Genomic DNA, 18,472 nt, shown 5'->3' on the forward strand with positions numbered 1-18,472 from the left:
CTCACGTTGTAAAGGAGCATTAGTTGGTGGTTTGCTGGAAAAATCTAGTACAGCTAACAGGGCAGGTGAAAAATTGGGAAATATTTTCACTAAGAACATGTGGCTGTGGTCCAATTAGAAGGAAAATGTTTCTATCTAGCTTTTGTAAAACATCTGGATAATTCAATTACCAATTTGCTAGAGATACAATTAATACAAAACCATTTGGGCTTCCTTTTGCTTTTCTCCTCTGGTGGAAAGGTAAAGGTATTTGTCCTCCTCACCAAACCTCTCCCTTCCTTTAGTCCTCCATCAGAACATTTGTGTGAGGCTGATAGATCCCAGGTGTCTAGCTGTAGCAGAACTAGGCAGACTGGAGGGATCTCAGAGTTCCATGTGAACATTTTATGCACATCTAGTAATACTGATTCCTTTTTTCCCTCGCTTCGGCACTGAAAGATGGATTGCTTCTGCAGCTGGAATCTTATGGGACAGGCAGAGATGTGCTCCACAGAAGAAAGCTATGAATATGTTAAGATTTGTAGTGTTTTGACTTATTTATTTGTGCCTTTTTTTCCTCTAAAGAATGTGATTAGTAGGTTTCTATAATTATTTCAGGATAGAATGAGGAAATCTGGAATGTCATAAGTTGGACATACTTAAAACAGAAGCAGATAAGATCATTCGTGTTAAAGATCAAAAGTAATTTGGATCATATGTTTAGAACCACTCTCAGTGTCTCCTGAGTAAAGGCTTGCCCAAGTGTGTCTCCCTGTGCTGCTGTTGGAAATGGCTCGTGTGAATAATTAGTCCACACATCTGGCCTGCAGTGAATCTGCCCATGAATGAGGAAAACTGACCACTGCTGTGAGTAATAAGGAATCAATTGCTGATATCAGCAGGAGTGAGGGGGGCTATTTTAGAGAAGCCTGCCCAAGTAGAAGAGCAAAGCTTTTGGTGTGCTCTGCAACAATTTGTGTTGGAAAATGAAAGGGGAGGAAAAGCCGTCAGAGTCTGGGGAATTTGCTGCTTGATACAAGTTAGAGGCCACGAGCCAAATCCGGCACCTTGGGCAGTGGTAGCCTCATGAAGCAATGTGCTGAGTGACTATCTGCCTCTAGGAGAAAGTATCCCAGTAGCAATCTTTCAGCTCACACACAGAGAGCATCTGTTCTTGGTTCACTCTCCTGTAACTGTTGCTTAACTCCAATATGCCTCTGGAAACACAAGGACACAAAAATCAGGATCTTCACTTGAGTACAGCATTTCGTGATGACAAGTTTGAGTCCCTGGGTCTGCTTTTTTTTTTTACATAACTGCTAATATGCTGTGGTTCCCTCTTGGGTTTAGCTGGAGGGAGATTCCTTTCTCTCACAGCTCAGTGAGAGAGGGCAGATTAATTTGCTTCAGATTTATTTTCTTCATATCCTGGCTTGAGAATAGCTAAGGTCTATGTAACTGTGTTGTATTCTAAAAGATTTTCATGGTATGTCTTTTCAGATACATTGCTATACCTCTAGCAAAAGCCTTAGGTATAAAGAATGTAAGACGTGTGAAGCCACAGCCTAATCCTGTTTTAGAGAGTTATTTCCGGGAGTGCTCAAAACATCCATCCCAAGTAAGGATTCTCATTCTTTTAATCTAGTTTTGGTTTTGGAAAATCCCAAGTCTTACTGTTTCAATCAGCTATCAGCAGTGACATCATGGGATGAGTTCCAGCTGATTGACAGATGACTTAATTTATTTGGGTTTGTGTTGCTGTTCTGCTGACAAGGTTATATGGCATCCAACCAGAAAATATGTTGAAGATGTTTAATTTTCTGGTGTGCTATTCTAGGTTTGACTGTTAATAATATTTCCAGTGAAGATCAGTGTCCCGTCTTTAATTCATTCTGCCTGGAGAAAACATCAGCTTACATCTGTTGTTGGAAAGTGGTATCATATTTATTGCAAGCAATAATACTGGATCACTGGCATGGAAGCCTTTTGATCCATTATGTTGCTGCATACTTAATCCTGGCTTATGTGAGAAAGAAAAACAATCTTTCTGTTACCTTGCTGTTTGTTTTTAAACTGGAGCAACTAAAATGTAATAGCCAATGTTTACCATCCACAAAAATGAGGCGGCATGATTGTTGATGGGAAACAGGTACTTCACTGGGAATGCAGCCTCAAAATTCACTTACCTACCTACAGTTACCAAACAATTGCACACTGGTTTTGAAAATATGTATGTGCTTTCTAGTAATGAGGGATATTGAGAATTATTGATATGTGGAAGCTTGCTTTCTATCGCTAACTCTACTATTCTCTTACTGTGACTTTTGCCTGATATCATCACTTATAGATATATTCATCTATTCATCACATATGAGCTCTTCTCTATCTGGGCAAGTATCCCAATCTCTTGTTTCATACCTTCCTCCTGCATGAATACAGTTTGACAATTAATCTCTGAAGGGAAGCACAGCATTTTTATGTTCCTCAGTACATGGGAAAGATTCAGGCTGCCTCCTTTAGGTGTCCAGCCTGGGGAGCAGCATGCCTGGGAAAGCATGCAGAGGCCTGGCTGGTGACTGTCTCCACTGTCTGTCAAAATGCAGTTGGTATTCCTGCACGGCAAGTAGAGAGCTCCCCAGCCAGCAGGATGGGCTGAACACCCAGCTTGTTTGCACTCCTGCTTTTCCCAATAGCTGAGTTGCCTTTGCTTACATTCCAGAGCTTCCTTTGAGGGTAGGAGACCAATTGAACTGGACTTACCTTGGTGGAGGTGGTGCTGCCACCTGCTATTTGCATACCTGTATACTTGCCGGGAAAGAACTTCCCCAGGGATGAGTTGAACACTACCTGTACTCCTACAGCAGCCCAAGGGCAGGTCAGCCCAAACTTTTCACACTTGGGGATGGAGGAGAAAGAGGAAGCCCACAGGCTGCTGCACACTGAGCACAGAGATATGCAAGAGCCATACTGCCTTGTGCTTAGCACGTGCTGGCATGGCTGCATGGAACAGAACTGCTTCAGCTTCAAGAGCACACATAAAGCAGGAGCACCAGACTGTTGGACTTAGATGGCTTAGATGCATTTCCAGGCAATGCTGTAGCCCATGTTTATTTTTAGGTGTCCAAAGAAGGCAGTCTGGATTTTGCTCAGCAAGACTAACTGACTTGCCTGTACCAGAGAAAGATGTTGGATTTGAGAACAGAGCTCAGGTCACCTTAATTTCAGGCCCACGTCTTGCCTGAGGAAATAATTTAAACATAAAGTAATAATTATAAATAGGTACAATTAGGTACAATGTTCACAGGGGTTAATACATGGCACTTCCCTCTCCAGACCAACCTCTTGCTCAGCTATAGAAGTTGAGTGTTTGAAATGATCAGAAGCCACCAGAAAGATAATAGCAGGGTCTGTGGATCTGAATGTTTCATGCCTGCTTTATTTATGCAAATTATGTCTTGAAAATTTGGGTTTCTGTGAGTATCACTCAAAAATTAAAGCAGGAAGCCTGCAAGTAAACCCTCATAAAGAGTTAATATTAGTCACAGTTTTAAATTAAGACCTTACAACAGTGGGAAGCTGATTTGTGAACTACGAAATAAATGAAAATGACATCGGAATGCATCTCATTGCTAACACTGTTCCATTTTTTGCAGTCAGATATTCAAGGCCTTGCCAAGAAGTGCAACTGTACTGTCCGCTTGGTGGAAAAGTGGTTCAGGAGACGGCGAAACCTGGAGATCCCAACAGTGCTTCGGAAATTCCAGGAAGCTTTGTAAGAAAAAACAATGCTCTTGATGATTATGGGGTTTGCTTTAAGGGGGATTCATTTCCAGGAAGCTGGGGCTGTCTGACAAGGGTTTTGATTTGTGCATGCGCAAACAAATTGAAAGGATCTAGTAGTGTTTCTCCAAATGGTGTGACTTTAAAGGATCAGGTTAATGGTTTCTCCTGAAAAAAAACCTTAAAAATGCTTTACAGTTTTCTTCCTTGTGTAATAATGGACTTATTCGTAGGCTCCTGCTGCATGGTGCTTAATGAAAACATGCAGAGAATAGGGAAATATGTTCGTGTCTGGCAGTAATCGTATGGGAACAAAAATGCTTACTCCCTCTTGTTTATGTATGTACCCATAGTGTCCTCTTGGGATGCTATTATGTGTATGTCAGTTCAAGAGCAGGAATTGTGGCATCTGAACTAAATGATAGGTGTGACAGCTTGAACATGGGGTGCTGTGCAAAACATGAGCTCAAATACACTGCCAAGAGTGGGCCACTGAGCAATTTTGAGTGATAATCATGAATATGTACAAAGTTTCAAACCCTCCTGCATATGATTGAAAACTGGAGAAGCATCCAAGAGTCTGATTCTTCACAAATGTGTGAGAACTCCCTCGTACCTAAACATTTTACTATTTAACTATTCCAGTGTTAGCCAAAATCTCATGCAAATTGCAAATCCCCTAGTGGGCATGGCTGGGCTTACATAGCTCATCCCTTTTGGATACTGAAATGATGTAAAACACTGGTGTAAAACACTTTCCTGATGTCCTGTGGGTTTGCATTTTGACTAGTGTAATTCTATTGGCAAAAATTCACATCATCATCATATTTAACCTTTTAGTGTGATGAGCTTAAGGCACGAGGGTTAAAAGTACAGCTCCAAAGCTCAAAGTTGAGTACTTTATCAGTGTGAAACAATATGATAATGATTTGATGCTGTCCTTTGGTGGGGATAAATCCAGTTGATACACATAGGTGTGTCTTTCTGAAGCCTGAGTAAACTCTCCTGGTTAACTGACATCCATGGCTTATTTCTGCTGTTGTTCTGTGGATCAGTTAACTTTGTGTTATAAGTGACAATAACATTTCCTGTTCTTGCTAAAAGCCCTGACATGCCACTGATGCATGTCTGTAGTAATACACGCTAAAGAGTGAAATTCAAACTCGCTTGGCAGCTTGAGTGAGGATGAAGCAAACAGGTTTCTCTTGCGCAATTTCGTGAACCTTCCTCTACTCTCTGTCAGTGAATTTAAATGGATATAATTCTCAAGGCAACAAATGAGGAACAGAGTTATTCCACGCTAGTAGTCAGTGGTCTGGGCATTATGAAATTCATGAAAGCCTGCAATCTCCAGGATCATTTTTCTGAATCACAAGGAAAATCTGATGAGCCACATCTAAACCATCCTTAAGCTATTAGTGCTTCCAGTTAAGCAACACTGGGCTTGGAACGCCCTTTGCATGAAACCTTCCCTGCCTTAAAAGACTTACCAGCCTTTAACTTCACCTACTAAATCCTTCTTTTGCTAGGCTCTGTTCAAGAAAAAAGATTCTTGAAGTTAAATCAGAAAATCCTTTTGCATAGCTGTTGTTCAGTGCTCTCCCTGGTGACCAGGCTTGAAGCTTAAAAGACACTTGGGTAAAATTTGGTGAATTTGGATGAGTTCTACTTCAGGTTTTGTTCACCAAATTCATAAAGAAGCTTGGCTACATGCAAAATGAGGTAGTGCTCTGGCAGTCTTGCACATTGAGTTCATCCGAAGCACTGGGTGTTTATTACCAAGTGTGGTCAATATATATTTGTAAGGCTGGGGACTAATGGCACAGTCTCGTTAGGTGCTCTGTGCTTTGGATCTGGTTCAGAAAACCACTTTACAGTCAACACAGAATCAGTCCCGCTATATCCACTGGACTACTCACACCTCCCTTGCTTGAAACAGGAGGCATGAGGGCAGAATCAAGCCCTGCGTAAAGTCTGTCCCGTGCCACAGTGTTGCTTTTCCGGGCATCTCTTGGTTAACTCTGAGCCAGGTATTACTTGTGGGTTCCACTCTCCCTTCCACTTGCTCTCCTAATTTCCACCATGTACCTTTGAGTTTTTCTGTCTCTTCAGTAGGTGTTCTGAAGGGTTATTTTCAAATCACCTGAGGAAAGATGCTTTAAAGTTGGAAAGGAAACCAGTTATTTATTACCAGTGTATCAAGTGGCAATTTTAGAGTTGTTTTCTTGACTTCTTCCATGGGTGTGAGACACATGATCATGCCTGGCCTCCTCCATTCCATGGTCTCACCTTTTGTTTGTTTGTTTTTCTTGTAAAATGCTGGCTCAGTCTTTAAGCATCTCATTCTTCCACCTGGGATATCAGCCTCCAGGTAATGTAGGGCTCAGAGAGGAGGGACTGCTTTTACCAGGCAGGCTCTTGTCAATCTCTCATATGGCATTTCATTAATGTTTGCCAAAGGCCACAATTTCTGTACATCTCAATCCATTTCTACAGTGTTCTTGTGGCATTCTCTCCTCCTTTTTAGGCAGTTTAGGTTTCCTGGGAAGCTGGCTGCTGCTCTTCTCCAGGATATCTCTTGTTCTGTAAAACGTTCTCACTGTGTTTGAGGTCTTTGACCACTGCCTTTCTTAGCATGTGAAGTCCCACAGTGATGTCTTACTGGTTTTGAAGAGCAGCTCTGGGAAAGTTCAGGCTTATTCCTGACAAGGGGAAGAGTGAAAAGGAAGAAGTTTTCCATCACCTGTAGAGGTGGGATTGGGAATGCTCCAGCTGAGTCTCTGGCCGCACCCAGTCCTGGGGACAACACCTCCCACACAGGCTCCAGGGTCATTACAACACTGATTGTGGCTCCACATCACAGCATCCTGCTCTGACATATATAAGCAACAACATTGCTCACTAAGATACACAAGAACTTTTTTCCCTTTGACTTATCGGATCAGTGGTGAAAACCTGAAGGTTTTCTCTGACTTTCTGCATATTGATTTAAGCCACAAAGAGCTTAAATCGGGCTAAATGCTGGCAAACCTACTCAAAGATTGAGGTTTATAGTTTATTCAGACTCTGTAGTAAGACATAAACTAATCCAGTAGCTTTATCATAGGGCTCCCCTGTTTTCAGCAATTTGTGTTAAGAGAGATCAAAAGACATTAACCCAGCAACTGAAACAAGTCACTGTTGGGGTGTTCACAGCGCTGGATCAGATTGGAAAGTATGTGCCGCATGGCTGAAAGCCCTTCTAGAGTCAGGGAACTGTGAGACATTGTTCTTGGTGTGCATATTGTGGAGGGATTGACGGAGCAGGAAAGTTGGTGTTATCAAACATTGATGTTTAGGGAATTCATTACATTTGCTGTGGCTGTTCTCTTGATCAGCTTGTGCCCGGCTGGAAAATTAATGCTGTGATCACAGTCGAGAGATCTGTGTCGTGATAGTGTAAAATGATTTACTACCTTAGCAATTAGTCAAAGCTTAATAGTTAAATATTAATAATTCAGATACATTTAATACATGTATTAAATGTAATGTAATAGTGTGAGGGCGCATTTATGTGAAGATTGTCTGTGATATACAATGATTTGCAGTAATTCTGGATCAGGACCTCTATACAAAATATGATCATTCTTCATTCTTTTTCATTTTGATTTTGCAGCTGGCGATTTTCATTCTATCTCACATCCTCCATTGCTGGATTTATATTTCTGTATGATGTAAGTTAATTGCTTTAAGGACTGGTATTCTTACTTTCAACAAAACAAGAGCTGGTTTCTAGACCTTCTGGAAGGCCACTGAATGACTCACTTGTTTCAGTGGCTCTTTGGGTTCAGCTCTTTGCTGTATGTAATCTAGATGCAATATGCACTGAGGTTTTACTGAATTCTTCAATTATCTTTTGAACTGGTATGATAAAATACTTTATGAGTAATCAGTGTTTTTAAGGCAAGTTTTAAGAAGTCCCACAGATGGTTTTACAACATGCCTTGTTAACACCTACAAATGCATCACATGGCCATGTTTTTCTCAAAGGAGGCCATAAACCTTTCTTGGCAGCACTATTGGGGGTCACAACAATGGTGTATTTCATGGCTATTTATTGAGGTGTTGCTGCTGAGTCAGAAGTTGGGAATAAGAGAGAGAGTGCTGCTTGTAACTATGTTAGCACTGCCTGGGGTGTCATTAATGCTTCTCCCAAGCAGCGGAACGGTTCTCAGTGTGTCTGCATTCATCTGGCTCTTCTCCCTAAACACTATTTATCATCATGGTGTGTGTGGCTGGTAAACACAGCAAAATCTAATCACTGTGGCAACATATCTTGAGTAATTGCAGTAATAAAACACACACCCACTGCTTTGGATGATGAAATGATGAACTGGAATGTTTCAGGTGTCCTGAAAAGAAGCCAAAAGCTGGGACCAATAGAATAAATCTGAGATGCAAGATCTCTTTAGAAATTGATGGGGAACAGTTATCAAGACTAGAATTTCTTAGCCTGCTTCACTTAGAGAAATACTAAGTATTGAATATTTTGAGTTAAGACAAGTTATTGTGAGTCAGCCGATCAGTCTCTGTCTCATCTGTCTTCCCAGAAACCGTGGTTTTACGACATCTGGCAGACGTGGGTTGGCTACCCATTTCAGGTGAGGTTTTTGGCATGGGGCCATTGGCCTTAAGGCATTCCAGGTTATTTCCCCATTGGAAGGGGTAATCTGCAGAAGTGCTTTTCCCTCCCAACAGGCAGCACCTCAAGAGGTGCAGCACCAAAACCTTTTGCCCTCCTTTGGTACCTCCTGCTGACTGCTGCAGGACTTGTGTGATCTGCCTGTGCTGCAGCACAGCCCTCAAGCCAGACCACTGTTGTTTCCTCCCACCCCAGGTTATCCGTTGTGTGCAGTAGATGCTTTCTCTGTTACTTGTTTTGGTGCAGAAACCCCAAAGCTTCCACCAGACCTGACGATGCTTTGAGGCATTGCAGAACAGCATCATGCAGAGGGTTATGCCAAGCAACCTAAGTGCTGTGTGCCTGCTGGGCCCTCTTGCTCAGTGATGCTGGTGGAAGGAGTGCTGCAGTGATTTGGTTTGGCCTGAATCCCTTCTCTGGGGATCTCTGCTCAATGCTCTGGTTGTTCAAAAGGGTCACGAGGCTTTTGTTTCTTCCTAAAAGATTTTGCTAACAGTCCCATTAATAGATGATTCCAAACAAACTGCTTTCTTGCCCATCTGCCAAGGGTCCTTTTGTGCCCCCCACTCTTATTTTTATGAATCTGTGATCCATCACACACTGCCTCCTTATTCCTGTCCTAGGCAGGGGCCAAGAATAAAAAGAATCCTGACCCTCAGTTTTCCAGCTTCTCCTACTCATGGGAGCTGATAACCAAGCCTACTTCCTGCCACCTGGGAAATGTATTGAACAAGGGAACTGCCAAGCTCAGCATCTAGGCCTAAGCAGATGCCTGGGATTTTAGCATAAATAGCTGACACTTTAGTCATGGGCTGTATGAATGTTTAATATGTTAATTGTTCAGCAAAATGCAGGGCTTGGTTTACTTGCAGTTGTTTGTAGTTAAATGCAGAAGCACTCTGTATGTAGTTCTCTGACAAACGCACACAAAAAAGCATGCTGAAATTCAGAGAGGGGAAGGAGGAGCTGCAGAAATTGAGAGTTTGGTCTGAGTAAAGGTTAAAATATTTGGCTCCCAGAACATCCTTCTTAATGAAGCCCAGAACAGGGATTTAGTTTAGTTTAATTTTTTAAGCAAGACTCAGCAGTGGAGCAAAAGAAGCGAGGAAAGGAAAACCAAAATGATTTCACTTGGCATTTGCTTTCTGCTATTCTCAGTTAACTGTGCTTTTCTTCCTTACAGACCCTGCTGCCATCCCAGTATTGGTACTACATGGCTGAGATTAGTTTTTACTGGTCTCTCTTATTTACACTGGGGATTGACAACAGAAGGAAGGCAAGTGGGCATGCTTGTTTGTAGCTAGAGCCTCTGTTTCTGTGAAGGGGGGAAAACTGTGTGTAAGGAGAAGCACTGTCCTGACACTGGATTTGGTGCAGCCACATGAGGGCAGCATCAGTCTGTCCCTGGCACACCTGCACGCATCCCAGCTCTCCTACCAGGGCATCTCTGCGTGTGACACGTCCTGCTTGTCACTTCATCCACATGCAGACCTTCGGAGGCTGGATTTGCTTGGCTTTACCTTTGTGTTTTTCTCTCCTTCCCAGGATTTTCTGGCTCATGTCGTTCATCACTTGGCAGCCATTGGGTTGATGAGTGGCTCTTGGTGCGCTAATTACGTGCGTCTGGGGACGCTGGTGATGTTTGTGCACGATACTGCAGACTTCTGGCTTGAGGTGACCCTGCTCTCCATCTCTATTTTGTTTTGTCTTGGGTGTTTTGATTGGGGGGTTTCAAGTTGTTGCCCAGGCTACATTCGGTGACATTTTAATCTTTCTCCCACAAGTTTCATATGATCCCTTTCTATGCCCACAAAGACACAGCTTCACAGATTCATGAATTGTGAGGTAAAAAAGAGCTTCTGGATAATTTAAACTGATACTCTGTTCAAGAATCCCTTGTGAGAAAAGAGCACAAGAGAAGTTCTACAGTACAGAATGGGGACTGGAAATGCAGCTGCCTCCCTGGATTATTCTTGCTTCACCGTTAAAATTAGTCTAAGTTGGCTAGCCTGTGAACAGCTTGTCATGGTACCAATTCTCAAGCAAATTTAGCAGCCAAAATTTTGGCTACTTCTCCAAATTGGTTTAAGTTTGTCAACATTCACACCCTTCTTTTGACCCAAGAGGTACATCTACATTAGACTTCTGGCTGGAGACACTTAAGCTGTCCCTGAACAAGGTATTGCAGAAGAAACATTTCTTCCCTTGGATTGAAGGGGAAACTAAATATCAATGGTTAGAAATGTTTAAGACTCAGAAGTCTCCTATTCTGCACGCAGCACTGTGGTCATAGAGACTTGCTGCTGGCTTTCTTAAAAGACAAATGCTCACTGTTTACTTTAATAGTTATCATGACTTCGTAACACCAAGGCTGAGAGCATAGCTTCATCACTTCTTCTGGTGGCAATGCTGGTGTAAGCAGCCCTTGTAGGCTGTTTTCCATCCCTGTGCAGTTCTGCTGCTGATAGTCTGTCCATTTTATTGGAACAACTAATTGTGGGGTCACGCAGTTGGGATTGGTCCTGATCAGATGTGTGCATACAGGGTTTTTTGCCTGGTTACTTTTACTCCTGGACTGCTTTGTGGTGCAGTTAACGGTGTGACCTTACAAACAGTTGAGCTGACAACTGGTAAGACAGCACTCAGATGAAAGCTGAAGTTGGGTACCAGAATAACTTAATTCAGCCCTGCCACTCAAAAAAGTCCATCAAACTGCTGTTTGAAACCTTAGCTTGGCACCTGGAGCTGTGTTCACACTTGAGAGCATCTGTTTTGTTCAGCAGTGCCCAGGATGATTCCTAAATGAAGCATGAAGAGCTGTACAGTTCAGATGGGGCATAAGCAGCAATTATAATCCTTGTTAGTGGGATAGGGACCAACAGGAGGATCTGCATTCACAGTAAGGAGAAAACAGAAGCTGAATTAGGCATAGAGAAGGGTCAGTAACATGCATGCACCAGAATGCCTGTGTGTAAGGGGTCACTGCCGCTCCTGAGCATGCAGATGTGGCCAGCAGCTTCTCTTTGATTCAGCCCATTTTGAATCTGGTACAAGAATGAGAGATCACCTCTGTTTTCATGACACTTCTATATTCTGATCCAAGAGCAATTATTTAGGCCTTTGATACAAAGTCCTCTCCTTTAAGATGAAAGGAGAAACATAAACAAAGAATCTGTTTTGATACTGCTTTATTAGGTATCAGTAAAGTGATTGCTTTACATGTCAAACAGGGAGGACATCTTCCTCCTGCTTAGGTGGAAGATGAGTGTTTATTTATGAAAATGCAGAAAGGAACTTATTTCAGAGAATATTTGTAACACATTTGATGTTTTTTATTCAATGCAGGCAGCCAAAATGTTTAATTACGCTCACTGGGAGAAAACCTGCAATATGCTCTTTATCATCTTTTCTATTGCATTCTTCATCACAAGAATCATCCTGTTTCCCTTCTGGTAAGCAGTATTTGATGTAATCACAGGCTTTTATTTCATTCCCATTCCCATTGAGAGGTTAGTATTGGTTGTGATGGGAAAAGGAAAGGAATGGATTGTACTTTAGAGAGCAGGAGCAGAACTTCTATTATTGTTGGCTACTAATGGCCAGCCAGAAGAACTGACAAAACTGATTTTAAAAATTTAAGCTCAGTAAAAGTAGTTTCTTAAAAGAGCTTCTTGAAAACAGCTAACCTGAATAGAGGCTCTTATGTCTTATTCAAGTTATTTTTGTGAGTTGTAGTTAAATGCTCTGAGCTCCTGCATTTTCAAGAGGGTTGAGCTACTTAACTAGGAGAATTAATTTTCCCCTTTCATTCTATCCCTGCTGCTGTAACTGCAGAGGCAGAGCCCAGTGTAATTCCTATATAAATGTAGTTAATTTTTTGTAGAGCCTTCCTTTTGCTACCTAGTTTTGGGTAGAGCCACTCTCTCAAGCGAGGAGCATTCAGAAAAGTTAAGGTGAACCAATTAATTTTTGAAGTCAACACAAGTAAATCATAGCTTGCTAAACACTTGCATGACTTTGGAGTACTGTGATTTAATCTGCTTTGGAGTATCCACATGGGTGCTTAGAGTGCTTAATGCTTAACATGTTTAGCTTTTAAAAGCTATTTAATGTGTTTCACATTCATGGTTTCGTTGACTTGCTCTAGTTTGCATTCATGCCTCTCCCTCAATGTGGACAAACCCTTAGAGACTCAAGCTGGTTAAATTAATAGTTCTGAACACTGATCAACAGAAGGTTTTAATTTCCTGTAGTATTTTCTTTCAGAAATGCTGATGCCTTTCACTTTATTGTTATTTTTTTATTAACTATACAAGTGATCTCCAATCATTTTGCTTCACTGAGTTTCTTGTTCTTGAGTTCTTGAGCTTGGAAGCAAAACATTATGAGATTAAAGGCACTCAAAAAGCCCCAAATAATATAGAAGTAGTGAAGTCTGAAGATGGACAAAACATATGTTAATTAACAAAAAGCCCTGTTGTAAAGCCTGTAGGATTTTCTCTGGAGTGTGGATTTCAGATTAGAGAGACTTTGTATTAAAAATAAGGCATAGGAAGGCTCTCAGTTGCATAGTATCTAGACCACACAGAGATCAAGAGCTGGAAAAATAGGATTGTTTTCTAACCTTGTTTAGAATACTTTTGTGCAAGACTCCAATTTCTCATCTTCCGAAGTCTGTAGTTCAATAGAGATGCATAATCTAGTTCAATAGAGATGCATAATTTAGTTAAGACAGAGCTTGTTAATGAATGTCATCTCTGCAGAGCTTTTTAATATTTGTGGAAATAATTAATCAGTTTGGAATGTGAAATTATAAATAGCTGTAAATAGCAGAGAGATGAAATCTTGCACCCTAACGCTGACCTTTATTTCTCAGGATTCTTCGTGCCACGTTGTATCAGCCTACGTTCTACTCCACGACTCCTGTCATAGCATATTTTCTGTTCAATGGGCAGCTGTTGATCCTCCAAGGCTTGCATTTATACTGGGGTTACTTAATTCTCAAGATTTTGAAAAGGTTCATTTTCTTAAAGGTAAGAAGTTTATTCCTGCAGAAAAACATGGGAAGTATCAAAGTGCCAGTACCTCCAAGACATTTACTTGGAATTTCTTATTGTTTTACTGAGCTTTCATGCCATCATTTTTGACAGGGATCTTCAGGGTATAGAGCTGTTCAGATGTGCTTTCTACTTACACCTAAAGTCATAGATCAGAATATTAAAGCTTCTGCTAAAAGTGGTTTTTGCCTGTATCTGATGTTTTGCTCTGATTGTAAATGAGAAATGATCGCTCCCAAAAACTGAAGCCCTGAGATGGCACAGAACTCTTTAGAAGTTCTTGTGTTCTGAGTGAAAGCAATCTTTTGTCACTGGACTTTGTAGGAACATACTAAAAGAGGAGAGGCTTAAGCATTGACAGGTATATTTTGCTAGTAAAGGGGAAACCTAAGTTGTGCTATTGAAAAGTGGCATTTCTTTTGAGGATCAAGATGCAAAACCTTAATTGAGCCAACTCTGTCCTATTGTCTGAGGCAGTTAATGCTGTGAAGCATCTTAAGGAAATAGAAATGTTCCTTGTGACACACATTTAATTGTTGTTTGACTGATAACAGAAACCATCCTGTAATTACTGGGTTTCTTCAAATCTGATGGAAACAGACAGCTGGATATCATAGGGAGCTCCAATGTCTTGCCTAGAAGAAAACTGCAGTTACAAACTCAACCCTTGTTAGACAGCAAACAGCTGTACATAAGGGACAAATCTGTAGAAGAAATGGATTGTGTTATTCTGTTCCTATAACATGCTTCTGGGTTCCCTTAGCTACTGGGAAGCTTGTATTTCTTGTGTATTACTTACCTCTGTTAGATTAATTACAAAGTTATTTCTGGTCTGCTTTATTAAGTGTTAAAATGTTTTACTTCTCATTTTCTTCTTTCTGGCCTTGTCTCTGTGCTGTTCTCACACAAGTCTCCTGATGAAATCAAGAGGGACATCCCTCTGCCTTGAAGCAGAGGAAGAGAAAGGCTTTCCCATAACTCTCCATTCACTTGGTTGAGGTTATGAGAGTACAATGCAAGAAGGTCTTCAGATGCAGTGGGGAAGAGGATGTTAGTTGACCAACTATATAAGGCCATTCTGCCCTGCCTGCTTAGATGCCTTTGTAAGGGGCAGAAATATTTTATTTTGAGATAACAACTTTTATGTGTTAGTCATTGCTAAAAAATGGGCAAGCACCGAGCCTGCATCCCTACCATGGATTTTTGATTCCTTATAGAGCTCTGGGAGAAGACTGTTTCCAAATAACATTTTACAGTGGTAGCAGCAGCAGCCCTAGCCCTTTTCAGTCCCTATGACTTCAGCTGGCTTGCATGTGCAGCCTGTTTTCCATAGCAGTGGCAAACTTGGCTGTGAAAGCAGCCAGTGCCTCCAAAGCTGTAAAGGCAACATTGCAAAGAATGGTGTTTGCAAGGCGGCTTTTTTATACCAACATATTTGTTATAGACATACTCCACACAAAGAGCTGTTGCTATTTCAGTGAAATACCAGTAAACCATCATCCTTGTACTAGAAGGGTTTTGTTTCTCTGCCCAAGACTTTTAAAGTTTTCCTTCAGAAAACAGGCAATTTTGGGCATTTTTCTTGAAGCAACAGTTAGCTACTTCAGCTGGAAAAATGAAGTCATGATGTAACTGGGAATAGGGATGGATGTTGTTGTTGAGCAGAAGGAAGCTCTGAGAATAACAAGGGTGTAAGGAATGTTTTTAGTGCCCTGTGTGCCTTGAGCCACTCTGGGTTGATGGGGTCACCGCTGAAAACTGCTGTAGTGCAGTAGTAAACAGCTCCTAACATGCATCCAGTGGCAGGTGTCTCCCCTGATTGTATCCTTCTGGACCATGTCATTGCACTGTCTGAAAGTCAGTGGCCTCAAATGTATTTATTCTCAGTAGGAAATGCTGTTGTCCCCTCTCGAAAGATAGGTTAAAGGGCTTGTCTGGGTCAGAAATGAAAGGTGGGAGTCTGTAGGGAATATAAACAGGGGGGCCCAAGTCTTCAGGGTGTCATGTATCCCCTAGGTCCTCTTTGGTGTTATTCAAAGGGTCACGCAGAGCTGTGTCACCTCTTGCTTAGAGCTGTGGGTCTAGATTCAATACTCTGATCTCTAGGCTGTGGCAGAGGCTTTATTAAAGGCAGGAATTAATACAGAAATGCCATCAAGTACTGCAGCCTCCTGAGTTAGTAGCTTCTTCCTGCTTTATTCTTCCCTCTTGGGAATAGATGGCTTTTGCCTGAGATTGGCTTTATCTCAGATGTCACCTCTCCTCTGCACTAATAAAGGGGACAGTTATCCTCAGTCCTCAGGGGTCACTGCTCGGCTGGCTGACTTGCTTCAGCAAAAAAGAACTTGGACTAAAACTCTTGCTATTTTCCCTCCTCTCAAATGCTGCAGCCAGAGATGAATAAAACTGAGGAAGAAGGAAAGGAGGGAGGAGGGATGATCTTGTTCTGTTCCTCTATGCCCTGTTTTCTCAGGCATGGGAGTCTGGCACCAGAGCTGATAGCAAAGAGCATCACTGGTCTCCAGGCTCATAGGATCTGTGCCACCTTTCCCTGGGCCCAATCCTCCAGAAATGCCCCAGTGAGGGGGCATTCTGCATGGACAAGCTAAGCTGTACTCAGCTACTTTGCATTAAGGAGCTTTTTATTTTGTCTGGGGATAGGACAGGAGCATTGGACTACAAGGATGCTGGAGGGGGACTTTTCATCAGGTACTATAGTGATAGGACAAGGGGTAATGGGTTCAAACTGAAAGAGGGGGAGTTCAAGTTAGATATAAGGCAGAAGTTCTTTACTGTGAGGGTGGTGAGGCACTGGAATGGGTTGCCCAAAGAAGTGGTAAATGCCCATCCCTGGCATGGTTCAAGGCCAGGTTGGACTAAGCCTTAGGCGACATCTACTGTGAGGGGTTGGAACTGGGTTATCTTAAGGTCCTTTCCAACCCAGACCAGTCTGTGATTTTATGATCCTATTACATTTTTCAAATCAAAGATTTATTCTTACTTGTGCAAAATATAAAAATATCCCAAAAGGAACCCAAATTTCCTTTGCCATATGACGTCTTGTGACCCTGTATATGAGCAAGGCCATTACTCACACATATGAACTCTCATGTATATGCGAAAAGGCCTAAAGGTCAGACCTGTAGCCATGTATCTTAGATAAGCTCTGCTGTGAGAGGAAGGACATTCTTCAGTGCAATTTCTATTCAGGTTAGGTCAGGCAATCGCAATGCTCGCTGCTGCTGCCATCTTGATGTCCAAGGCCTTTTGTTGCTAGGAGACTCCATGTGTTTTCTGTAATATTGTTCAATTACATGGTTAAATTACCCACTTGTATCGAGTTTCAAGCACCACTGAAACATGTCTAGTCATCATGTCTGCACATATGAGAATATTTTAGGAAAATTGAAAAAACATACAGAGAAGTATGTACATGTGCACTGATTTAAAATCTCTCGCCAGGAAAATCCCATGGAGATTAAACATTTTATTTCCAAGGTCAGAAAAAGGGAGCGAGTGACAGCAGCTTAGAGCCACATTGTTATGGCAAATTAAGATGTAAAATAGATGTTAAAGCCATTACACACTGAGTTAAAGTTTTGAGACTAAGGTTCTTTAAATCTTGAGTAATAAGTGTAAGTTGTAGGAAATGGGCATGATGTCCACATGACTCAGGTACTTCAGGGCTGATGCAAAGTCCAGCAGTGGTAGAAGGTAATGGCAGGTTTTTAATGGACTGTAATGTAACCTGGAATATGTTTTGTTTCTCTTTTAATTGTTTTGTCACCATCAGACTGTCCTCAAGTAAGCTTCTCACTGATGGTCACTATTAGGAGTCACCAGTTGCAGTTTCATTTGATTCACCATGGTTCTTTCCCCTTCCTGAAGCAAAGAAGGCTGAAGTGTTGTAGAGCAGGCTTTTGGACTTGTCACTCAAAAAATAAGCTGGTGCCACCTATGTATCTACAATATTCCTTAGGTGGTTTGTGCTCAGTGAGCAAGCTTTTTAAAGAGTTTGGTTGGGCATATCCTTGTCCATAGTTTGTTCGCTCCTTATTTGGTCCAAATTCCCAAGGGAACAGAGACAAAGAATGATGGATGACAGAGTAGGGGTAGCTGAAAATGAAAAGAAAAGACTATTTTGGGGTTGAAATGAGAGCCGTGAAATACTTACGGTACTTCTGCTGTTCCCAGCCATCGTTAATTCTGCTTCAGCCTGTTGAGGATTGCTCTCAAACTGAGACATCTCTGCCAGTTCCAGTTGACTTTCTTTCCTTCATTCTTTCTTACATACTAATATTGGGATGCCAGTAGAGTCCTTGCCATGGAAAGTGGTTAGTCACATAAAGACTCCTTGAATCAGTTGCTGCCTTTTCTATACTGAAAGATCTACTACTAAAACTCAATCCCTAAATGTGTGCCCATGACTAGAATGCTTGATATGTTTTAATATTAATGTGTAGGCAAGGCCTGAAAGTCCTTTGGAGTACGGACATCGTATGCTCTTATAAAACATGCCCTCACCACTCAAACTGTAGAATAATGATTCTTTACACCTGCAGAGGTGCTGGCCTATGTTACTGTCTGTCTTTCTTGCTGTGAATTTCTCTCTTCACAGATTTGCTATAACCCTTTGTGACAGTTTTGAAGTGAAGTTATACAGTTCCCGAAGGCCAAACTACCTGCTCCTGACAGATGCCTTTGGCTGAGGTTAATCTGAGGCTGTTCAGAATCTCCTCAGCTTCTGCAGAACTTTCCTTGCCTGGGATCCTCCTATTATTTATCTTCTTAAGTTTTGGTGCTTGATCTGTTTGCATCAGGCGGAGCTTTTATTGTTAGTAGTTCATTTGAATCTCTTATTCTCTAAGCGCATGGGTCCTGGGAGTGTGGAATCTCAGTGCTGAACTTGGGTGAGAATTTTCTTGTTCACAAAACACAGACCCACAGCAATGGGGTTTTTTGGTTTACAGGTCCT

At 41.7% G+C, this 18,472-nt stretch overlaps 1 protein-coding gene across 11 annotated transcripts in view; it reads left to right on the plus strand.

Moving 5' to 3' along the window:
• CERS3 (ceramide synthase 3) overlaps window positions 1-18,472 on the plus strand; it is a 45,314-nt gene that overhangs the window by 12,837 nt on the left and 14,005 nt on the right. For all 11 annotated transcript variants that reach the window (XM_061446661.1, XM_061446662.1, XM_061446667.1 and 8 more), the window contains 8 exons: window positions 1,480-1,597; window positions 3,633-3,751; window positions 7,415-7,472; window positions 8,349-8,399; window positions 9,624-9,716; window positions 9,986-10,114; window positions 11,786-11,892; window positions 13,317-13,473. In XM_061446661.1, the coding sequence (XP_061302645.1) occupies window positions 1,480-1,597; window positions 3,633-3,751; window positions 7,415-7,472; window positions 8,349-8,399; window positions 9,624-9,716; window positions 9,986-10,114; window positions 11,786-11,892; window positions 13,317-13,473 (832 nt within the window). The remainder of the gene's footprint in view (window positions 1-1,479; window positions 1,598-3,632; window positions 3,752-7,414; window positions 7,473-8,348; window positions 8,400-9,623; window positions 9,717-9,985; window positions 10,115-11,785; window positions 11,893-13,316; window positions 13,474-18,472) is intronic.

This window comes from Pezoporus flaviventris, unplaced genomic scaffold (assembly GCF_033815535.1).
Source record: "Pezoporus flaviventris isolate CSIRO_AGI_PZ_B2104156 unplaced genomic scaffold, CSIRO_AGI_Pfla_v1 ptg000006l, whole genome shotgun sequence".
Lineage (NCBI taxonomy): Eukaryota > Metazoa > Chordata > Aves > Psittaciformes > Psittacidae > Pezoporus > Pezoporus flaviventris.